Source organism: Rhamphochromis longiceps, linkage group LG7 (genome assembly GCF_057381845.1).
Source record: "Rhamphochromis longiceps isolate RC_006_pf linkage group LG7, R_longiceps_female_GT1.1, whole genome shotgun sequence".
Classification (NCBI taxonomy): Eukaryota; Metazoa; Chordata; class Actinopteri; order Cichliformes; family Cichlidae; genus Rhamphochromis; species Rhamphochromis longiceps.
Genome location: NC_140563.1, coordinates 36266278 through 36291631, shown reverse-complemented (window position 1 = coordinate 36291631; position 25354 = coordinate 36266278). Strand labels below are relative to the sequence as shown.

Below are 25354 nucleotides of genomic sequence, written 5' to 3'. Positions count from 1 at the left end.
ACTCAGAACTGTAGTGCAAAACATTGAAGACGATCTTTATTGTTCACAGTTAAACACAAGCCACTGCTTTACGAACTTCCTTTTTTGCCATTTTGTCCCAGATTCTCCAGCTCCGGTGAGTGTCCTGATTTCTTCCTTCAGTTTGTGCTGATTGTACCTTCTTGTCTTGGTTTCTTCTGTCTTGGTTTGCTGTAGATACTATGGTTGGCATTTAAAGTGGATTGTTGAACATGCTTTAGATAGCGAGGCAGAAGGAAAAAACAGCAGGAGTTCCCGGTGGACAACAGGATTTAGATGGACTTCCACAGCCAGAGTTTACTTCTAATACTTCCAAAAGGGGAACAGGTTACTCCATGTTTATCAGACCTGCAGAAAGGAAAACCCATCGGACAGAATATGTCTGTTTTCAAGCGTAGTGAACAAGTTGAGAAACAACACTTATGTTTAGAGATGACTGAGGTCAGCCAGAATGCAAATATATTGCTTGGCACTTTCAAAATAATCGTATTGAACTGAATGTTGTGATAAAACCTGGGTCGTGCAACCCTGTCAGGTCTGATTCAATTTTAGTTCATGTACCCCAAAATTAAAAAAAAAAAGAAAAAAGAAAAAGGGGGGGGGGGGGGGGGGCAGGGGGGTGTAGAAAATGTAGCATTTATAAAAATTCATAAAAATGTTACCAGTTTCCAAATCTCATTCACTCACTTTCCTTTTTTGTGGAAATAATCATTTTTGTGTGTCCGCAGCACCTACACTTAAACATTTGGATGCAAAACCAATTTTCCTTTTAACAAAAACGTAAAGGTTTGTCGGAAATGTTCTGCTTAAACACAGGAACAATAAAGTGTGGGTTCAAAATGTCACTAGAACAAACCAAAAACTCAAGCGAACTTATATTCGAACTTTGATTAGAAGTGATAACTGATGAAAAATAAACAGTGTTTTCTTTTTTTTTAGAATTGCTACCATTTAAATAGGAAAAAAAGAAAATGTTTCAAACAAAAACAAGAAGAAAAAAAAAAGTGAGTAAGCTGTCAGTTTACCCAAAATTCAGGTTTTCTGACTTGTGCCTTCAGTTACAGTCAAAGAGACAGTTTCTGCCTTCTCAGCTTATGCAATAGTGATGAGTGGAATTTTGCTCACAGCTTTTAGACATGATCTCTAAATATTTCAACAACAAACCGTCTGTTACTGTGGATAGCCACACCACCACAATAGAAAGTAGCTCCAATTTAGGTGAACTGACTTTCTAAAAAGTAAATAGTCAAGGTGTCCTGTGTAGGGAGCTTCATGATTCTTTATCACTGTTATCAGCTTCCTGTCAGTGAAGCTTTCAGCACCTTTGTTTTGTCAAGCGTAGCGTGCTCACTGGTAACATGCTGACATTGCTTGTATCACATTATCAAAATTCTTCAGGGAAATAAAGCATTATGAAAAAAAACACAAACAAAAAAACCCCCCAAAATCAATCATAAGTAGAAGAACTTGGGGTGAAAATCCTGTTGTCCACCCAGAGTGACACTTAGGGAATGGGACAAATAACACTGAATTGCTGACATGTTCCTCTTGTCGATTTTGTAGCTCTTCTCCGTCATTAAATTTCAGTCTCCCTTCATACCGGCTCAGTCCTATGTCCCTAACTGTGCTCATGATGGGTCTTGTTATAGTCCATGATCTTAAGCTGCTGCTGCCGGGGGCGACTTGACCCTACCTGTACCCTCCCACCACCAGGCCCCGCCCCTGTCTTTCTGCAGAGACTTTCCTGCCTGGAAGCCCTCTGCTGCTTCGGCTCAGAGGCGGGCTCCTTGGTGGGCACAGTGAGAGGAGTAACAGGGGGAGGGGGAGGGATGGGCGAAGGTGCGGGGCTGACTGGGGCAATATAACTTGGGCTTATCGACTCCACGCACAGCTCAGTCTTCAGGCCGTGGGCGAGGCCAGCGAGGCGAGGAGGTGGCTGGTCCTCATCACACTGGCTCTCACTCTTGTTGCGGAACAGCTCACGTGCCCTCATGCCCAGGAAGCTCTTGGCACTGGGGTAGGAGCCCACGGTGAGTGGTGTGTCTGAGGCGGCCAGGGGAGTGAGCAGGCTGGCGTGGGGGCAGGACAGGGAGGGCTCCACCAGCAGGGGTGGGGCAAGTTCCTGACTGCCGTTGATGGAGTTTGCTGTTGACTTGGAAGAGTTGCTCGCCTTTGGTTGCCCTGGCGATAAAGTGCTGCCATTGCCATGAGGGGAGTCATGTGGTGGTCTGCTGTCTGTGTCCTCGTTGTTGTGAATGTTACTTGGTCCATCTGGCACGATGCCACTGTGGTGGGGAGAAAAAACATTATTTCAAAGTTCTTTTTTTTTTTTTTTTAAATGAAAAGAAACAGTGAAACATACATTTTCCATTTTTTCCCTCCTCCAGGTTATTTATGAATAAATTAGACAACTGACATTTTTTTCCCCTTACAACTAAAGATTTGCAATGTTAAAAAGCCTATGAACCATCTATGATCCGCACAATAATAGAAGTTATCTATGAAATACTATGCTATCCATCCATTTGTGTCTGAACCAAAGTGTCAGACTCTAGTTTTCAGCTCTGCCGTTTTAGCACTAAAAAGAATATTATATAATTTGTAATGTACTAATAATACGATTTCACCAAACTGAGTGTTGGTGGATTTGCACACACTCTTACAGGTGCTTTATTATATGCCTTTAAAAAAAAAAAAAAAAAAAAAAAAAAAAAAAGCGCTGTCACACACTCACACGCTGATGGATGCATTAGAGGCAACTCAGGGCTCAGTGTATTACTCAAGGATACTTTGACATGCAGGTTGGAGGAAGCAAGGACTGAAACACTGACTTTACTTTTGCATGGCAAAAAGTAACATCACAACTCCACTCTGACCTGGAGTCACAAGGCATGTGTGGGTCATCTCTGCCCTCTGGTGGTGAGCAGGAGGTGGTGCTGGCTGGAGCCTCCATCTCTACTCTGCTGTAGAGCTGCAGGAGTTCAGTCTGCAGCAGCTGAGTGATTCTCCTCTGAGCCTGATACCTGCTGTCTGAGGCCTGCAGCTCAGCCCTTCAAAGAAAAGAGAGAAGACACTGGTTCAATGTAGGAAAAGACAAACATGGAGAGAGAACATGAGACCAAATTGTGGGGGGAGCCAAATGTTTTGTTTGTAGGAAAAATGATCTTGCCTACTTGCACAACTAGTTTATGATCCGTAATAAAGTAGCGATCCATCTTCTCACACAAAGATTACGACAAACGCTAATTTTCAAATTACACAATGCTGCTTTAAGTTATACAGAAAAGAGTTACATTAAATTCTCTTTTTGTTTGAATCCTGGTGCTCACTTTGCTTGACATTTTACGTCCTCGAGGAACTTCTTTTGCTCTGCAATAAGGTGTTCCTTCTTGGAGAGAAGCGTCTCCAGCTCGGCGACTCTCTGCTGCGCTGCCTCGAGTTTCTGACCCTGAACCAGCAGACTCTGCCGTAGAGTCTCCACCTCCTTTCCGTAAGACACCTGCAGCATCTGGGCCTCCTGGGTGGTGGGTCACAACACAAGAAAAATGCATGAAAATGGGAACAAAATACAGATTAACATTTTCTGCGAGCCTTACTACAAAGCTGTCATATTCTACAAGGTAAGTTATCTGCAAATTAGCAGTAAGTGGTACATAAGCACAGTCATGTCTTTGTTTCAAAGCATTATGATTAGCTGACTGCCTGTGACTTCATTCACCAGAGTTCATATTGCCATGAAGTTGAAAATGCTTCACTGGGAGAGTTTTGTTTCACACCCAACAAACCCAATTAGTGTCCATTTTCACTTCAGTACGTCATCTCTGCTGTTCCCTGCAAACACACACATACCTTTGTGTTATTGGCGTCTGCGTGCTGTAATTCCTGCATGGACAGCTTATGTGCCTCCCCGAGGAGCAGCAGCTGCTTGTTCAGGAAGCTCATTTGCTGCTGGGTGCTCTCGCTGTTGCTCAGCTGAAGGACAAATGAGACAAACAATGATGATGGAGGGCAAATTAGCAATTATGCTACAAATACCCTGTTCGAAAGAATTTGAGAAAAGCAGTCCTTAATGATCTGACTCTGATAAACGTCCAATGAGTTGCGGCAAAAAGTCATGTGATATTTCAGTACACAGAGAAATCCAAAAGATTTCAACTTTGTTTAAATGTGTCACACTTTACAGCCATTCTGTGAAATCGTCCTAAGAAATTACTTCCCAGGTCGTGATATTAAACCATATGGCCATGGTCTTGAAGAATATCTTGACTGCCTAATAAGTGAGAAATTTAAGGAATAATTCAGAATATGGTGAGGCATCTTTTGCCTCTGCCAACTTGTACTTAACCTGAATATCGTGAACAAGGACCTTATATATGACCCTATGGATGCTGTCTGATCTGAAATGAATAGACGCCTCCCTGCTCATCAGGATTTCGGTTCAGTCTGGGTCAGAGGAGGGAAACAGACTTCAGACCAATCCCAGGAGCCAGAAAAAACACTCAGACCCCCTGTGTCGCTGACCCAAAAATAAAGAGGGTGAGACAATATCTCCAAGGCAACGAGCCCTGGGACAATCTGCATGTTTTTTTGGAGCTCCCCAAGTCTGACCCAGCTGTCTGCAAGCCTGCTCATGGTACTGCACAGTTTTTCCATTTACAGGAGAAGCAAGCACATAGAAAAATAGAGTAAAAACACAACCTGACTGTGTTAGGAAGTTAGTGATGTCTCACCAGTGGTCATATAGGTCTGTTGGCAAAGACACGTTAATGTCCCTGAAGTTGAGAACTTGCTCTGACAGAGAATGATTAGATATGATATAAGGATATCAGAGCTTGACTTAAAAAAAAAACCAGGTCAGGCACACATACCACTGGATTGGAACTTCCTATAGCAAAAGGTATAGGAAGTCTTAATATGAAAGGCAATCAAAGACTGTGGGGGGTGCACCTGCAGCAGCTTTAAGTGCAGCTGCTACTTTTAGATTCCTCACCACAGGCTTGAAGCTGGCTTAGAAAGTTAACCACTTCTCTCTCTAACTGACTCAACTTTCATTTCAACCCGTGGTGACTTCTACCGCTCAGATACCAGACAGCAATTTTTGAGTCAAGGAATCAGTTTTCAATCTGGTAAGGAGCACAATGTCTTCGACCTTCTCATGTTGGTGCACTGAGAATTTGTCTCCCAAGGTTAACCTGCGAGTCCTGCTGCCTAAAGACAAGCATCCAGTTTTTAACTACCTGAACCTTTGTACAGATGCACAACCCTGAACTAAAACCAAATTTAAATTTTGCAAGTCTTACAGAAGGAGTTACAGTGTGCTGTAATCACACCACGTACAGCATAGAGACACCTTCCTTTTTTCTATAACAAGTGGCAAAGCCACCAATCATCCACCAGGTGGAGGTTATCGCACTAGTAATGTAGCTACAAAGGTAGAATGTCAAACTATCAAAACACCAACAAAAGCCGAAGTTCTGACTGTGGTTTGAAATGATCTCACACTCTGTACTTCTTTACCTTGATAGTCATCTGATTCAGGAGGTGACCAGTGTGACAAACTTTGTTGTTGGCCCTTTGAAGCTCAGCTTCCAGTTCATCCATCTTCTTCTGATACTCCTGCAGCTTGCTCTGAACATGCAGGACAGATTTAGATGAATACCAAACTCTAATGTATACCGTATAGAAATGTTAGCACATCATAATATAAGAGTGAACGTGCATGTGTACCTGGAGCTCCTGGTTCTTGGTGTAGTAGTCGTCTCGACCCTGCTGCAGCTGTCTGATCTGACTGTGCAGCCTGGTCACCACCGTCTCCCGGTCCTCCCACAGCTGCCTGTATCGCTGCTGCTCCACTTGCAAGCTCTCCCTTAGAGATAGGATGTCCACACTCTGCAGGTTCAGCTGGTCCTTCTACACACACACGCGCACACACACGCACACACGCGCGCACGCACACACACACACACGATAAGCACAGAATTTTCTAAACCAGAAACTCAGATTGAACTGTTTTTGAATGATTTACAAAAATACTGGCACACGTCTCAATACAACCTCCTAGTAGACACACCAATGGTAACATATGTCGCCTGGTTCTCAAGTTAATGCATTCAGAAGAAACTTTACTCTGACCCTAACATCAAGGTCACGGAGCTTCGAACTCCAAGATTGCTATTAGATGCACTTGTGGTATCAATTTGAAGTTCCTACATTGCCTCGTTTTCAAGTTACCAAATTCACAAACTCTGGTGTCCATGCTGCCCTGCTGCTTGCCTGGTGGAGTGGGCAGAGGGGTAAAAAGTTATTCTTTTGGTTGATTGCGACATGGATGTAATCAAACACATTTGATTACTGGAGGCAAAACAGCCTTTGTGACTTCTTTGTAACTGTTATTTGTTGGAAACTAATCTGTGTGCAAACAAAACTTCGGTTACAGTTTCATTGGTATGTATGCAGATGAGCCTCAGCTGATTAGACAGCTGGTATTATGAAATGCCCGAATGCCTCAGTGATTACTGAATGTCTCTGAAGAATTTAGATGAGCTTTGTCCCTTTTTTTATCGTTCCAAATGAAAATAAGCTATTGAATCAGTGCACATCTAGTGTATAAGATAGCTACATCACCTTTTGTACATTTTCAACACTGTTTGAAAGTGTTCAATCTGTGATAATGAGCACTTGCAAACTTGCCATGGCGTTGTTCTGCTCCTCTAGTGCGGTGGCATTGATGATGCGTCGGAGGAGGCGTCGGTTGCGGACGGCGTGTTGCTCCCTCTTGTAGCGCTCGTACAACAGCTGGTTGTGCAGCAGGAGCAGCTGGCTGCGCAGCGTGTGAAGCTCATCCAGCGGAGCTGAGCCTGAGGAAGCCCAGGTAATAATAATGTAATTAACACACACACACACGACTAATTAGTGGAGTTAATTATTATTAGAGTGTGAAACACAAGATGAGCACAGGTAATGGTTTAGGTATAAAATTATATTCTATAATCTATTGCTTTTCCTAACTTTGCTAATCACTCACACGCAGTGGTATAAAGAGCACTTAAAATAGCAAACACCTTTTACAAATGAGTTCAGGTGAGCAGTTTAGTAAGAAAATGTGAATTTTTTTTCTTATTTTCAAATCAAGATTGGCATTTGTTTACATCATGATAACAGAACAAACATTTGATCACTAAAGGCTGAAGTTCAACAATTAAACAAGCAAAAGTAACTAGTACTATGGTCTGGTTGGCAGTTTGACGAATAACCTGATGTCATTACCAGTTATTTACATCATAAATATTATATACATTATGAATATTTAAAATTATGTCAAATAATAATAAAAATCTAGGAAATGCCCAGTCTAACTTTGAATACACGGCTTTGCTTATCAAAAAATGATAGACTAATTTAGTGAGTATGTGCTGGAAAGTTTGATCCAGGATCTTTACAGTCATCCAAGGGCTCCATGCCCATCAGCCACAAGTGAAGAGTGGAGTTTTGTTTTAGATGTAATTTGAAAGACGTGACTCCTATCAGTCAGCCAAGGGAGATTATCAGATTCCAGAGTTGTAATTATAGGTTGGCAGAGTTTTATTTGTTTTTCCTTTTTATGAACTGCAGCTGGAGAAAATTTGATTTGTGCGCTTAAGCATAAACAAAGGCAGAGAAGACATCTTACATCTCATTTCAAAATACTGCAAATGTCTTAAGACCTCGCGGCCAAACTTAGTCATGCATATTATTTATATACTGCTCCATCTGCAGTGTTGATAATGGCTTCTTTCATCTGTGTACAATGGTGTTCTGAGTGTTGTGAAGGATTTACCTCCAAAGTGTGTCCAGTCAGCTGACTTACTTGGCAAAGGTAATCTGTTAAAGAAGATTTTTTTTTTTTTTTTTTGGGGGGGGGGGGGGGGGGGGGGGGAAACAAAAACAAAACAGGTCAGTAACATGAGCAGTTTTTGTCGTATTGTACTCTTAATCTGCCCTTTTTGCATTCTAAAAAACAAAACAAAGCCATGTAGTCACCGGTAAAAGCAAATGTTAGCACAGGTTAATGGCCTTTGCACACCGGATGCAAATAAAGCGATCTGACCAATCAGACCACTGTATTGGACAGCAAGTGTGCTTTAGCTCAAAAAGTGCACTTGTGCTAAATATACAATAATACAGAAATGACTCATTTTTTGTGATGAAAGTCAGTGTCAGAGGAAGCATCTGGATGCACCTCCTATCTTTCTAGCAGAACATTCAGTATTTTTGCAAACCAGATCACGCCAGACTCTAAGAGCCTACTCTGTAGGCTCAGTCTTGGGACTTATGTTCTGCTGAAGTGACAAGACACAACAGCTGGCTTGGCTTTGTCCAACAGTATCAAAATCTACCTAGCAGAGTCTAGAATTCACTAAATGTCAAGATATATCAAGACTGTTTATAAGAGCTATAATTATGCTCCTACAATTTTCCCATACGTTGTCCATATTTCCTCCCCTTACAGGTGACCACATCGCAGTAAAAATGGCATGCTTGTAACTTGTCTTATTTCTCTCTCTGCCTTGATTTTGACATGTGTGTGTGCCAACTTCATTCTCTCCACCTGCCTGTATTAACACAGATAAAATCTAAATATGGCAGTAGCAAGCAACTAAAATTGAATGCAGTCTAAATGATCTGTGCTTAGTCCTGGCTTTGCTGACACCGCTTGTGCTGTTGTATTATTGGCACTGTGGACAAGCCAGCTGTGTGTGTGTGTGAGTGTGTGAGAGAGAGAAAGAAAAGAAGGGGGAGGTGGATTTCAAACAATGTCATGCTTGTTCAAACCGGGTGTTTTCCTTTGGAACTGCGGTAATAGACTGGAAACAACCCAGAAACACTCTGAACATTGAAAAGCACATCAAAACAGACTCATGAGGTTCTTCAGTGTGATCAAGATGAGTGGCTGACTCACAACAAAGAAGTTAAAGAATGAATACCTAAACCACCGCAACATACATGTGTTACTTCAGTATTTTCATACTGAAAGTTGATATTTAATAACTTAAATTTTCTTTGAAACTGTATCCATCTAGCAGAGTTTGTATCACACTCACTAAAGCTAATCAGGAAAGGCACAGAGCTTTTCTGTGCAACTAAAACTACAACTGAAAATACAGTTTCGGTGCATCTAACCTCATGGCATGTGTTTCATGCCATTCAACAATGTTGAAAAAAAGGTTTCTGCATGCTTTTCAAAAGTTAATTTAAGATGTTTGACAGCAGAACACAGTAATAACTTGAGCAATGCACACTGATTATCTATTAAAACTAAATGTCTTCACACATTCTGATTTAGGAATCATCAACTTGAAAATGACACAAATGTTGTGGATTATGCAAAGGAGCCACAAACCCTCTTCTAAATACTTAATAATGTTGTGGGTGTTTCATTACGCCCAACATAACCAGCTTGCGGTCCACGTGGCACTGATGATGAGGTAACAGTGGAAATGAAAGACTCCACTGGCACCCTTTTTTTCTAAACAATTTGAACCTTATATTGGACTCAACTGGATAAAATTTATTTTTTAAGTTTAATTTTTTTCCAAAACATTTAGAAATCACCTAACAATTGGAACCTCATGTCCTTGCTACTTGCATTTCCCATCTGTCACCTTCTAATTGTCATTTCACCTCTTCTAAACAGCCTGTAATAGAAAACAATGCCGACTACATGTAGTAATGCATGTCTGATATGGTCAAAGTATTAGGACATTTAAAATTTATGATCTCTCACAAGTACTTAAGACTTTTAAAATATTTTATGGCTTAAAAATCAATTTAAAATACTGGAAAGAGCTGAGCGGATCCTGTAGGAGTTGGAGATAAGAAATACTCAAATACAGGGACTTGACTTTTTACTCAAGGGGCTAATCTGATAGATTACTGGCTGCTGCTTTTGTAATAGCATTGTGAGGAAACTAGATGCAGTTGCTGCCATTACACATGACATTTTTAGAAGAAATATTTTTGGCAAATCAAACCATTTCTGGTCTGACTATAGCACATCAGAGGCTGGGTCATGACCAATTCTAGTCTTTTCATGCACAACAGAACATTTTAAACTATTAAAATACACTGTTGCTAATGTTTCCAAATAAGCTACAATCTATAGAATCTGTAGTGTTCGCAGAAGCTGTAGCAGCTGAGTCTACACAGGATGTGTGCAGGCACAGGATGGAGTGCAGGTCACCTGTGTTTTAGACCACAATCACTGTAGATATGAGTGTTAAAATGATGTAGACTTAAAAGTCTCTCACCTCTTGAGAACTTTGTCGTGGGCGTCACTTCCCTGCTGAACAAGGCGATCCAGCACCTCCAGTGGTGAAGCAGACACTACCCCTTCCTCCTCTCCATCCTCCAACCCCTCTTCCCGCTGCAAAAGTCTCTCCATGGTGACCTTGTGCGCCACCTCTGACGTCTTCTGGTGCACAAAGAGTGAAGCTGCCCTCGGCAAGGCCAGATCAAAAAATGACTCATAGGGAACCGGGGCTGGCGTCTTGCTGCACGGACTCGGGGAGAACATCCCAAACTTAGTCACTTCATCATCCGGGACAGAGGGGCTTTGGTGCAGGTGGTGCTCAATAGGAGTAAAACATGTGTGAAAGGAGCATGACTGCTCCAGGCCAACAGCTGAATTCCTTCCTTCTCCTGCTCCCGCTCCTCTTTCACTGCCAACAGTGCTGCTACACACGGTGTTCTCCGCTTTATCTGGTGTTGATACAGCATGATGGGTGTCCCGGATGGTGCCTCCAGGCTGGGTGCTGGAGCGGGTCTTGTCTCGTGTCTGACAGCCAGTCAGCGTTTCAGTGGTGTGATAGAAAGGGGAGTCAAAGCCCCTGACACCCGACAGCTCCAGCTTTTCTTCAGTGAGCTTCCATAGCTCCTCTGTGATGGCAGCTGCAGTAGATGGAGACAATGACATTCAGAATATACATGCAGGTTTAAATATTTCTGCAATCACAAAACTAGCGCCCAATTTTTTTTTTTTTTTTTTTTTATTATTTAAGAAGGAATGGATGTTTACATCTAAGCACCTAGCTTTAGAAACAGAGCTTGTGCCATTTGGCAGATGCTTCTGTTAAAAGTGGTGTTCGCAGCACTGCAGGTGCATTTATTTTTATTATAAGTGGCTCAAGTGGGATTTAAACCAGTAACTATGCAGAGAAAGCTCAACATACAGGGAAATAAACAGATGTGTTGGCATCCTGGATGTTTAGTTCATGAGCTGAGAATTGTCCAACTTAACTGGGGGAATCTGTTTATCAGAATGTTGATTTAATTAAAAACAGACCATCCTACTGACTCATTGTTCTTATATATGTGTTATCCAATTTTATTAAGGTGTCTGTTCTGAAAAATCAAATTACTTTGCTTTAAAGAATGCAACTAGTTTAAGGGAAAATCTATTGGGCTAGGAAGTACAGTTTCCTTAACTTTCCTTTCATTTCTTTTTGAGAGGCAGCGTAGGCCATCTCTAGTCGTATGACAACTGGGATAGGCTCTTGTCAAACATGGTTGTGGTAGTGTGATAGCCTGGGGCTGCTTTGCTGCTTCAGGACTTAGACACTGTAATTAATGGAACCATGAATTCTGCTCTCTACCAGAATATCCTGAACGAGAACGTTGGACATCAGTTCGCACCCTGAAGCTCAAGCTGGGGTGTGAAGCTGGATGATGATCCAAAACACACCAGAAAGCCTACCTCTGAATGGCTTTTACAAAAAAAGGCAGCAAAACAAGGGTTTTGGAGAGGCCTAGTCAAAATCTGGACTTGAATCTGATTAAGGTCATGCCAAAGCATCTCAAACAGGCCTTAAGAGAAAGGTGGGCCTCTCCAGTGATGTGAAACTTACTACAAATGCTCGACTGCAATTCTTACTGCCAGGGTGGCAAAACCACTTATTACGTTAAACAATTTAAAAACTGAATTTTACATTTACTTTTTTTTTCTTTTTGTCTAATATAAAAATGTAATGAGTTGAAACACTTAAGGGTGACAAATATGAAGAAAAAAAAAACCCAAACAAACCAAGAACTCTGCAGGTGTAATATTAAAGAGAAAAGGAGCAGACTGCTACATTAAGAGCCTCTCAGGATTATCAATATGGCTTTGATGGCTCCAGTGATTGCCAGTAGCAACCACTAAACAGAAAAGCCATATGACATTGAGAATTTTCAAATGTAGGTCTTGTGCCAGAATCACCAGTTCATACAGCTCTTTTGATGAATATGTGCCTGTGAATGCTGCTCAGATCCAATGTTTGAATAAAAAATGGCTAGCATGAATTTATTCAACATCTTGCTAGCATTTTGTGTGCATTTATAATTCAATAAGAGGAATGAGAGCAGCAGGTAGTCTGCCTTTAACACCATGTGAATAACTTGGGGAAACTATAGACTTCTTTTTTGTTAACCTCAAAATAAATATTTTTTTAATAGTACAGCAACATTTTCTTGGGTTAACTTTAGTCCTTGTGGCTTGAATTTGCTGACAATGTACATAAATGTGTTTCTGCAAGAAAGAAACTCACCCTCTTCCTTCTCTTTTTCTTTCTCTGTTCTCAGCTGCAGCTCCAACTCCTGTTTCTTCATGAAAACTGAAAGCTCTGTCAGAGTCATGGAGATGTTCTCTGCAGCCCCTGCATCTGATGACGAAAAACATGCCACATGTTTGCATATGGTATCAAAAAATGAAAGGAAAAAAAAAAGAAGAAATACTTTTACCCTAAACTTGAGAAATTAACTATTAAACCTCTATAAATAGTAAAGCAGAAATCAAACACATTTTAGGTCATTTCAAGTAGAAGTGTGCACTTCACTCAGATTACAAATGTTTATGCTGTTGTAAAATATCCAGCATTTTAAAATTAGGCAGAACGGAGTCTTGCCCAGGAGGGGTGGACCATCAGATCAAATTACAGTTGTGAGTTAACTGCTTCATCTGGAGCTCCATCTGAAATGTATTTCAGTCAGACTGGTTTTCTATTGGATCATTCTGGATCTAATCCAAAAAGTGATGGCCTGTGAAGACTACTGTAAAATGAATGATAATAAACCGTATCAATGACAGACATCACGTCTAACCTTTGCTTGTGGCCACTTCTGAACTCTTCTCAGGCTCTTTTACTGGGTCTTGTCTCACCAGTGTGGGCTTTGTGCCTTCCCCATGTCTCCGATCCTGAAAAGTCACACACAGTTAACAGTCTCATTAGAGACAGTTTCAGGACACATCGATGGTTTGTTCCAGCTCTTCTTTCCCAGTGTAATTCTAAAATACATTTTAAATAAAGTTATAATTTTTCCCTCATTAAACATAATTACTCAAATCATATTGCCTCCTGCTGTTTTCATGTAAGGCACATTGAATTGTTCAACATATTAGTCATATTTTTTTCAGATTCTTAAGTGATTAAAAAAAAAATGAAAACATCATAGTGTAATGAATAATCACAATCTGCCCACTGCCAATGACCTTTTGTAATTCTATCATGCAAAGTGTTTGGCAGGATTTCTAAAATCTGCATCTTATGGACATTTTCAGGATAGCATTGAGAGAGCATACTTTTCTTGGTGGACTGGACTGTACTGTGTTGGCTGGTAAGGAGATTACAGGAAAGTCATCTGATAAGGTGGGAGGCGGAGAAGACGTGGCTGGGGTGCTGGAGGCAGGCGTTCCTTTTCCTCCTGCTCGGATCAAAAACAATCAGCAGTCACCAGAAAAGACACGACAGGACGTCACGTCAGAAAACGGTACGGTACGTACAGCATGATGTAGCCTGTACCTGATGTGCAGTGGAAGCGGGTGGGAAGATGTGAGGCACTGTGGGAGAGCTCCAAGTTGGGCGACATGCCCCTTGAGGAAGGGGGTGTAGTCATGCCACACAATGAGGAGGGGCTCCACAGAGGGTCTTTCCCACCACAGGAGGAATTTAATTCACAGGAGTTCTGCAAAGAAGAGAGTCATTATTACTGTAATATAATAAAATTTGGGAAACAAACTGGTCTATAGATGATATACTGTTGTAGCTTAGTAAACAAAATTATTAGATCATTCTCTGTCATATATGGTGATTTGGTGCCCTCTTGTTATAAACTATAAAGTGGGGACTAAAACTTCCTGATGCATTTCGTCGCCCACACAGAGAGGGACACAGACCACCTGTGTATCACAATCAGCTTTATGAAAGATTGGCAGTGCTACATTAACTGGGGGCAATTTAAAATTGCACTTCTGGAGGAAGCTTGACTATCCTCATTTTGCAGGACCATTCGCATGCCCATTTGCCTGGATACCTGAGTTGAGCTTCTCAAAAATTACAGGATATTTATTATTCTAGAATTTAAAATACATCTCAATTGGCTGGGGTTTCTTATTCTGTTAATGCATTGTAAGAATTAATTTACTGTCAGATGGTAGCTTGAATGAACTAGAAAACATTGAATAGTGGCTGAATAGTGGAACAGGTGGATGTGGGTGAAGCAAGCCAAGTAAAAAATGGCGGCTCTCGCGTGTTTTCCAGATTATCCATCCGTCACAGTCGTGGGAGAGAAAAATTCTCAGACAGACCCCAGGGGGCAGAAAAACACCCAGACCCCTCCTTCATGCAGCTGGTCCGATAATAAAAAGGGAGACAGCATCTCCAAGGCAACAAACCCTTTCCAGCCCTTACGGAGTGGTGGCAGGATAAGCATAGGGGCATGAACCTGACTCTGCCCGCCAGCTGATTTTAGGGACTCAAAAACACTTTTTCTTTGCGTTTTTCAAAAACATGGAGGACAGCTATTGTTCTTTTTGAACTCATTCATAGGGCTTTCTGGACAAACAATTGCCTAACTCTGTCTGACAGGTGCTATATGGGGTGTAAACATGACCCTGTGTACAACAGCCAGCATCAAGCAGAAGCTTAACAACAACGTGCTCTGGCACTACCCTCTGATCATCAGTTACTGACAAACCCTGTGTCCTAAAGCAACAATTATGACAGATTTTGATCGAATTATGGATGATCTTACCTGCCGTCTGGAGGTCTGTGGGCTGCGGTACGAGGATTGTGTCCCTGAGAAGGGGGGCAAGGACAGGGGTGGGGGTAGAGGCTGTCGTGGAGTTGAAAATGGGGTTGAAGAAGTGCTTCCTGTTGTCAAGAAGACAAATGGTATGAACAAGCCACTAATGGATCCAGCCAGCAACTTTCAGTCTGTTCTTAGGGCACCACTGTTCCAGTGCTCTTTAAAAGCTGCTCCAAGTAATGCTTCAAAGTAATACTTCAAATGATAAAATCCCTACTATGTTCTAACCTGAGCTATGGTTCTTGATGCAGATGCAAAAATGCAACATGTCTATTATTATTCTTACTCGTATCAGTATTGTTTCATATGCAAAACTGACCATAGCTACTGTGGAGGTCTGGGTAGGGGCTGGAAGTGCAGTCCTGTGGTCGCAGGTGGATTTGGGGGTAAAAGTTCTCAGGCATGGTGGCATAGCCCTCCTCGCAGGAAGCCTCCTTGGGGTCTAGAGACACTTTGGCACATTCAATGACGATATCATGGATTTCATACTTTTTCCACCTACAGAAAAGCAGAGCAATGTTAGTCAAAGTCCTGCTGGAAATACAGAAAAATAAAATAAATAAAATTTGTCTTACCTGGTGGGGTCAAGCTCATGATCCTTGGTTCCCGTCACCAATTCTGGATGAATGCGAACGTGTTCAAGCATCGGCTGAAGGTTGGACACAAATTTAACATCCATCATCACTTTGCTTCCAACTCTAATGAAGAGCAACAGATCACTGCATCTGAAGTAATGCGCTTACCTTAACTACTTCCTCAAAGGTTTCCATGTTCTCCTTCATGCTGTAATGGGAGCGCAGGTAGGACACAAAATTGCAAGGGTACATGCCATAGAGACGGTGGAAGAGGGAATAGACGCTGGCGTGTAGGTGGATTAGGTAAACCTCTGAAACATGGCCTTAAAGTGGGGAAAAAAGGGTTAGAGAGACAAAAACCTAAGCTTGCTCAGCGCCTATAAAAACACCCCTTTACCTCCCACACAACTGGATCAAGACCCTTAAAAATGAACTAGAAAACATTCAAAAAGCCGACAACATATTTTTGAGACATGACAGGAAGTTCCTACCTGGATTTTTCAGGTTCCACGATGCCAAACGGCCAAAGATGTCAAAATACTCCCACAGGTGTTGTTTCCCAGCTTGAGGGATCATGGGCAGCAGAGTGATCAGCACCAGCACTCCAGTGATAAGCACAACTACATCTGTATCTGTCTGCCATGATATCAAGGTGAAAGTATTTAGGTTTAGGGCACACAAAAGACATTACATAGGACAATCAAAAATCTTAGGCTTAGCGTATTAGCATACAATTTGCTGACAAGCTCTAGTAGAGCTAAGGCAGATTTTGTGAGGTTTGGGGATGGGTATGTTGTAGCTATTAAAAATAATACAAGCCAAAGTACAATACAATAAATATAATACAATTCTTAGCCTATACTCTGTAAGTAATGTTGTGTTTAATGATGTTGTGTCTAATGGTTTTTAATGTAGACATTTAAATACTTGCTAGTAACAGCTCAAAGATGTGTGTATATGAACAAAACCCAGGTAAGTAACTGCTTTGAAAGCAGAAAACTAAACAATCTACTGCTTTGTGTGCTCACTAGAATTAAATCCATTCTAAAAGCTGCTTGGATGAAAAACTTCTGATCCGCATCCATCCACACACGACTCGGTGCCTTTACAAGATTTCTTTGTTCATCGAGTCGTATCTGGGTCGTTACCTTTAGGCATTTGAGCAGTGAGAGTAGCAGAGGGTATCGAGCAATCTTGTGGATCCAGGACGGCTGCTTGCGGACTACATGGCCGAGCAGAGTGAGGGTGGGCAGCCGGCAGGCCTGTTTGGTCATACAGTCATTCATCTTATCTAGAAGGTGCTGTGACAGAAGGACATTAGGGTCAGGGTAGCAAACACAATCAGTACTCAGCACAGGCAGTTAGTCTCCTTTTTAAAGCATGTTGAAACTAATCTGTGACAATATAAGCTGCAACTTTATACAGGACCATAATGACCAATCAATACATAGAGTTTAATGTTTCTAGAAGCAGTGCTTTTTGTTTTGTTGGTTTTCTTTTTTTTTCCACCCACGTCACAGGTAAGCTACAACAAACAAACTCCACCTCACCTTATCATGTGGCTCTCTGACAGATGACAGGATATGCACAGCCTGGGCGGAGTTGGTTTCTAAATAGTAGTCCACCAGCGTGTTTAGCAGCATGGACCCACGTTCTTCAAGGAAAACAGGGAGGAGATTTTGAATAAATATGCAGTGAGGTAAGTTAAACCAGGTGATAAAGCAAGCATTATTAAAAGAATGAGATGCAATCGGCACAGAATGGCCAAGGTTATCAAAGTTCAGTGGTTTCCCCACACACAGATTTTACTTTTATGGGCTATTGATACCCAAGTACATTTTGTGATGTATTATTTTATCTGTCTGAAAAGATGATGCAATTGCTCAAGTAGCAGTATCACTGCTTACCAGCTAGCTTCCTTTCTCCTACTTCCTTACAGCCAGGTTGACTAGGCTATCTTTTTCATGGTCATATAGCCTTCAGCTGCCTCACAAACTCAACCTCCACGTTCCTGGACTACAGCTAGCAATGGAAGTCCATATTCTAGTCTAATGGCCAATTTCTGCTTAAGCTGGTAATCTATGTTGCAAATTACACATTGAGTCGACATAGCCTGCTACGACTACAACTGGTGTTGAAGGTTACATCGCAGGGTTAAGAGGGGTTTCCGGTTATGACCTAAGTTAACCAAGGCTGCAGAGCAGAACAAGGACTACCATTGCTAGGTGCAACTTAAGAGAGTGGATCAGAGTTTGTGAACAGAATGAGAAACTCACTGAAGAAGCACAAGTATGCATATAATTTTTAATTATTTATTCTGTTAAGTTGTAGTGACATCACACACACAGAGAGAAAGAAAGCTGTGCCCAGAATAAACTGTGCTGACACATAACAAGCCAAGTGCCTACCAGTGCTGAGCTGCTCATTGATAAGGCCTCTGATCTCTTCTAGCTGATGGAGGTCAGAGGTCTCCAAGAGTGGGAGGAGGTCCCCCACATTTGGCTGCTCCCTGGCCATGGTGGTGGCAGTGCTGGACGTGGAGGCAGCGTCTCTGTCACGGCGTCTGTCCCCACTTGCCTGGAGGACTCCTGGGACCCACCCACCAATACAGTCTCCAGGCACCTCTACAATGCACCAAGATCAAATCAAAAACATTTCCAAGAATGTGTTTAAGCTCTGATCCAGGATTACTGCTTGCGTGACAATATCAACGGTGTAATGGGAAGCAGGGTTTGCAGTAAAGAGAATTCTCTTAAATGGGGAGAGAGAAAAAAAGTTAACCCTAAATGAGTGGACTTCTCTTTTGTGATACCCACAAGAGCTCTGATTTGACTAACATAATGGCCTTGTCATCGTATCCTATCAGGTGAGGGAGGTGTGAATGACAGACAACGCAGCCATATTTCCATGTAATTTCAAGTTATAAGCAATGAATACAACGTCTCTGCTGTAAAGACACGCAGTGGTCCTTAAGTCTCTCAATCATCCCGCAGATGAGGCCAAATAAGGCCTTTAAGAGGGCCACATAAAGCAAAATCAATTATTTTTCTGTTATTTCTGATCGTTTGCGAAACATAATTGTGTTCGTGTTGAGTTTATGAAGCCAAATTAACATGTTATCAAAAAGTGCAGCACCAGAAGGCATAGAGGAATCCTCTATTAGAGCTAGTCAGTCTAAAATTCCTCTAAGCAGGAAAAACCCTGACTTCACGATGCCTGCTTAGTACCCAATAAACTGGTGAGGATGGTGGAACATTCACCAGCCTTTCCTTCTGAAGTTCTAACTGGATGCTATTGTGTCAATGTTTTCACACAATGGCAGCCAGTTAGAAAGAAGATGGCTTAAAGGGAGGGTGTCCCTAAGGGAAAAGAATATAAAACCGTGGTTACAGTTGACGCGGTGCTCAGAGCTTATGCAAACTGTGACGTCAACATAGACCAGTAACCATTTATACTCAAGCCTGAGGCACACTGGACTCCTTACAGTCTTCTCCTAAACAACTAAAGAATCACCACGTCAGTGCTCACAAAAGAAAAAAGAAGAAACAGAGAAATTGTTGAGGTTTTCTACAGAATGCCCATGTGTTCTAACCTGGAAGCTCAGGCCATGCCAGAGTTCACCCCCAGGTTTAACACCACTTTTGAGGAGCCACCATTTTTAAGGGTCAAAGGCAAGAATATACTGCCAGTTCATGAGGATGAAGTAGTGGTAGCACCAAAGCCAGTATAAGATAAATAAGGACCACTCTGGGCTATGCATCATGGGTCCAAGAATAAAAGTATGGAGTCAGTATAAGAGATCCCTATTATATAAAATATCTGAAGAGATTAATAAGGTTGAATTAACAGTGTGATAACATTTTGAAAACTTGCATTTACTATAGTTTCAGAGCAATAATTTGGTAATAGTTTGAAAACGGCAAAAAGTGACACAAACAAACCAAACAGTTGATGATAAGATGTGGCTCAAAGAAATGACAGAGTTCATGTTATTTTTCAATTATATTAAACAAACCGACTGTTTTCCTCTGCAGACATTTTAACTTTGTCACCGCAGAGAATGCAGAGTTTTTACCATTAATCAAACGTCCAAGGAAGTCGTGACAATTTGACAATGGAGCCAATTCATAATGTTACTTAAACCCACGCTTTTTCCTACAGTGACAAGGCAAAAATCTGGAACAAGCCTATACATTTTGCTTTTTGAAGTAAGAAAATTAAATCTTTTCCTCAGGGAAGCACAAGCTCAGCAGGCTATAACCGTTTTTCCATCAAAGTCCTGAACCACACGCAGCTTTATTGACACAAACACACATAAACCACCTCACTTGTCAAACATACTGCGGGACAAATAAAAAAAAAAAATTAAAAAAAAAGGTCAGAGAACGGACTTGGAGCGGATTAAGCAGTGTCGATGGATCCAACTATGTGACCTGCTGCTAATCTGACCTCAAGAAGACAAGAGAATCCTTTCAAATCCTGCCTGTTTACTATCTGAGCTTTAAGTGAGAAGTTGTTTAATTTATATTGAGTATACACAAGTATGTGCTTTGAAAAAACAAAACAAAAAAAACTTAAATACAACGGGACCTAATGTGTTTACCATTTCAGGGGATAAGTCTGTTTATGTTGTCTGTTTAGGCTAGACGCTGAGTCAGCTGTTCGAAGTAAAGGAGGCCAAGGAATCCTCGCAAATCTCCATCTGAGAAACGGGCATTAATAATACTGATAGACAGGCCATTAGCATCAGGGTGTCTGCACCCAGCAGCTTCTTCCCCAAAAGGAATAATGAATCAGCACCAGAGATCTCATTTAAGCTCTTAAACCACAACCCCTAACAAGTTAGAAAATGATGAGACTCTTGTTTGTTTTTGGTAGCTCACAGGGTGTAAACTATCAGTGCAAAAATATTGAAGCTTTCAACATGGAGTCACATGCTATGAAACCCAAGATAACAGGAGCTTATCCGGAGAAAATAAATGAATCGATATCCAGTGTATTTCCACTGAAGTCATGTGTCACTTCCCCTCTGGATGGAAACGTGACAATATTAGTCGCTCCAGGATGCTCCCATTCAAAACAAATTTTTAAAAAAAAACCCGAAAATGCACGATTAACATTTGCACATGTTCCCGTTTGTTCACTCACAGGACAAGTCACAGCCCAGTTTTCTTCTTTTTTTTCTAAATCAATTAACTGCTGAGTCACGGGGGTTGAGAATTGGGGTGTGGAAATGAAGTCTTGCAGGGTCAGTGGTGTAAACAAGAGTTAGCCTCAGTGTGATCTCAGGCAGCTTGGGAATGCTCAGGAGCACACAAAGAAGCTTTATGCAGCCCGAGCGCTTCCATGTACACACTGAAAATTACATTTGGCCGAGCGCGAGCTGTTAGCAGTAGCCTTCTATTCTCCTGCGTGAATATTTAAAAGAAGAAGGACATTTGCCTTCTTTATGATGTGGCTATATGGTCCGTTTGAATAAGTTTTTAATCAGACACAGTTTGCAGAAGTTTACTGGACTGAGCAAAGATACAACTAACTTTCTATTCCTGAGCTATATAATGGGTGGAAAATAATGAAAAATGCCCCATCAAGTCTTCCCAGAGCTAAAATTGCTTCTTTTGTTTAACAAACAAACCATCCCACACCATATTAAATCTTACATGAACTTTTAAATCGGTGTACATCTATTCTTATCATTTTCTTACCATCTGGTATTTTTTTTTTTAAATATAAATCATCCAAAAAAAAAAAACAGCAAAAATGTCTGTCACAATTTACAAGAGTCTGATGTTAAATGAGAAAACAGTATTATGTTTAATACAATGATTAATTACTATAAATGTAATAAATTGTGTTGGACTAATTGATTAAATAATGGTAGATAAAATAGAAAAGCAGCAGGTCACCACATGCAAATATGAAACTGAATGAACTGAAAAGACTCCACATTTAAAGTATTTATATGAAACACATGTGTGTGTGTGTGTGTGTGTGTGTGTGTGTGTGTGTATATATATATATATATATATATATATATATATATATATATATATATATATATATATATATATATATATATATAATTAATTCAGACTTGTTGTGCACACCTACATAAACTGTCTTTAGGTAATGTTGTAAGAATGAGATCTGGATGTTGTACAACGTTATGCTTCCTTCAGAAGCTAAGGCTACACTTACTAATATACTGTGTTGGGGTAGGTGAGGGGTGCTGTCTGGGTAGTGTACATGTGAGGCCGAACACATGACACCCACTTGCTCGCTGCAAATTTACCAGACAATTATCAGCACCACTGGATGTCACACAGACTTTGTAACACTGTCAAATGTCCGCTTAGCTAAGCTGGACATTTCGGGGCAGAGTCTTGAGGAGTTTAGTGCTGCACAACTAATTAAAATTTAATTTCTTTCCTTCACAACAACATCCTGAAAGAAAGAAAACACCTCAAACACTTGAAAACAAACTCTAAACAGTTATGACTGGGTGGCTATCATTTCAAAATTCCCAGAACCAGAAATCCAAACAGGCAGTATGAGGCCATGTCGGTGGCTGGGAGCTTGTGGTAAACTGCATTAATCTGAAAACAGTCAGTATTCCCTGGAAATAGCTCGGACCTTTTCTCACCATGACAGAGGGAAGCCTTGGTGCCTAACTCTTAAGTGCTGGTGCACAGTATTCCCATTTTTTAAAATGAGTTATGTGCAAAAATAATAATAATAACAATAACAATAATAATGATGATAATTTGAATTAAATAAAAATTCTGCATAGATAACCAAACCAGGAAATTCTGCAAACCTGGCTTTAAGTATTACTGACATTAGTCACATCTATTTATTTTTTTCCATCCCATGCATGCTGCTGACCGGAAAAATGAAAAAGGTCAGCTGCATGCATGGGATGTGGTTCATTTTATATTGCCTGGGAAATAATGAGTATATCACACATTAATCTTATCTCCTGGGCACCAATCTGACCAGCTGTCTAAGGACATCTATCATCAGCTCAGCACAGTAGTTGCCATTTTCGTGTTGCTAATTCGTTGAGAGCTTATATTAAAAACAAATACCTACAGAGGACCGGTTCAACTTGGGACGCTGCCATTTCTGGAGAGACACGAAGCTTATGTCTTTACGCATTTATGTCAAGACTGTGAGCATGCACAGAAAGAATGCAGGTTAAATCACACATGGTCTAAAATATTTGTGAAAAGCTTTAAATACCCCTGTGAAACCCATTTATTCATGAACATGTTGTTAGGGTGGCTTACAAATGAAAATAAATGACTGAGATGAATAAACATGAATGGATTCTAAAGAAGTGTCACATATAAACATCTTTCCCTTCAGGCAATGTGTTAGGTTAGTGTTTATATATAATGCAAAGGCCCAGCTACCAGTGCTGGAATTTTAACAGCTTAGCCAATGTGACAGGCAGAAATGAGAGCTCGAGGGGGTCAAAGTGTGAAACTAGTGACCCATTTCGTCTTTGGAGTGATTGAAAAAGCTGAGGCGTTGACAAGCCAGCAAAAAACAACAGGATATTAATGGCTGGTGTGACAATAGAAAAAAAAACTGCTGAGGTGAATTTGAGTAAACTGCTGGCTGTAAATGAGACGCTGCAGAAAGGAGCAGCAGATCTGTCACAGGGATGAATAGCGAAGCGTGAAAAAGCAAATAAAAATACACAAAGGCCGTAAAGACTGGAAAAATACTGACATGGAAGAGGAGGGCCGTGCAGAGCCAGGACAGGCCGAGATGTGGAGCTGAAAAGCAGCAGAGCTCCCCGCTGTATGTGGACTGACCAGAGGCTGCTGCTTGTCGTAAACAACTCGCAGGGAACAATGGGCAGGGTTGGGTTGACTTTATCCGATTATAAAACTATGCAGACGTCTCCTCTCTGGCAAACTGAGCACTGCTTTTGTAATACATAAACAACAAAAGCCAGATAAAACCAGAACGAAACGCTTAAAGCCTTAACATCTACCCATCACAGGTCTCCCCAAAAACAAGTCAGTCCCACCGCTGAGAGCTAACGTTAGCTGGGAGCTGCGACCCACACTCGGCGGAGAATTCACTCTGTCAGCCGCATTCAACCAGCTGAGAAACAAGCGAAACTAATCGCTTTCACCAAAACGTAACTTGTGCGTTGAAATTCGTAGTGAGAAAAACAGACGAGATGTAAAAAAATCGGACCTGTTTACCTGTTAGAGTAGCTGCACTCCACAGGGCGCCGCCATCTTGAACAGCTCACAGCCCATCCCACCACAGTGTGCCTCCGCTGTCAGCCTGCATGCAAAAATAATCCCAGGCGTTGGAGCACTGCGCGTCATGACCGCAACTTTTACCACTCGAAATCAAATTACATCTAAAAAAAAGAAGAAGCTCCAACTCTCTTGCTCGGCATACTTTACCGCTAGAATTAGCATTTACAGACGTTTCTCGGAATGAATGAATAAATAAATAAATATATGATGTATGTAAACATATATATTTATCTATATTTTCAAAGCTAAATAAAGCTTATAATATTTTTCAATCACCCAACTGGTGGAAGAATGAAGCCTGCATGCAGAGAGTGAAATTGTATATATTTTTATTATTATTAAATCAGGTGGCAGTAGTTGGTAGAAATATATGGAAGCTCATTCGTGCCATAAAAAGAAAACCAAAATTGATAAATAATTAAAAACATAAAAAATAAAAGATATAAAAAAACAGATAAATAAATAAATAAATACTGGTGAAAATCCACCATGAAATACAATTATTTTTCTTTAACCTGAATAATTAAGTCAAATGTATGAGGCAGGGTTTTTTTGTTTGTTTGTTTGTTTGTTTGTTTACTTTATACATTTAATTATATGCAAATACACATCAGGGCGGCCCAGTAATTGAACACATGCCTGCACACCACTGGTCAAAGCTACTCCACACAATCTAAAATCAAAATCAAATCAAATCACTTTTATTGTCACATCACATGTGCAGGTACATTGGTACAGCACATGTGAGTGTAATTCTTGTGTGCGAGCTTCACAAGCAACAGAGTTGTGCAAAATACAATAATGTAAACAAGCAAAATACAAGAATGGCTACATCTGAAACTAATAAATATATGTACAATATATAATAGTATATGCATTTCTGGATGTGTATACTAAATGTTTTTCTACGTGTGTGTGTGTGTGTGTGTGTGTGTGTGTGTGTGTGTGTGTGTGTGTGTGTGTGTGTGTGTGTGTGTGTGTGTGTGTGTACACATATTTTACAAATTAAATAGAATAAACAATAAATAAAATATATAAAAATATACAGAGTTGAGACATGTGCAAAACAGTGGCATTACTGTACAGTATGGAGTGCATAATGTTAAAGTTCCAGTAGTGAAGCTGAGGTGTCTATGACGTGTTCAGCAGTCTGATGGCCTGATGGAAGAAGCTGTCTCTCAGTCTGCTGGTACGGGACCGGATGCTGCAGAACCTCCTTCCTGATGGAAGCAGTCTGAACAGTTTATGGCTGGGGTGACTGGAGTCCTTGATGATCCTCCCCGCTTTCCTCAGGCACCGCTTCCTGTAGATGTCTTGGAGGGAGGGAAGCTCACCTCCAATTATCCGTTCAGAGCACCGCACTACTCGCTGGAGAGCTTT

General features: G+C 41.0%; 1 protein-coding gene across 1 annotated transcript; it reads right to left on the bottom strand.

The window, feature by feature from the left end:
- On the bottom strand, positions 1 to 23989 carry tsc1b (TSC complex subunit 1b). Its single transcript, XM_085413530.1, has 22 exons — positions 23912 to 23989; positions 18098 to 18313; positions 17240 to 17343; positions 16838 to 16990; positions 16181 to 16325; positions 15858 to 16012; positions 15690 to 15763; positions 15434 to 15612; positions 15061 to 15179; positions 13830 to 13992; positions 13610 to 13731; positions 13132 to 13225; positions 12579 to 12692; positions 10305 to 10944; positions 7835 to 7878; positions 6709 to 6875; positions 5746 to 5928; positions 5536 to 5646; positions 3868 to 3990; positions 3348 to 3535; positions 2895 to 3068; positions 1 to 2303 (listed from the first exon to the last, which is right to left on the bottom strand). Exons 2-22 carry the CDS (start codon positions 18204 to 18206, stop codon positions 1637 to 1639), a joined length of 3828 nt encoding a protein of 1275 aa, XP_085269656.1. The 5' UTR covers positions 18207 to 18313; positions 23912 to 23989; the 3' UTR covers positions 1 to 1636.
- Between the last annotated feature and the right edge of the window lie 1365 nt (positions 23990 to 25354).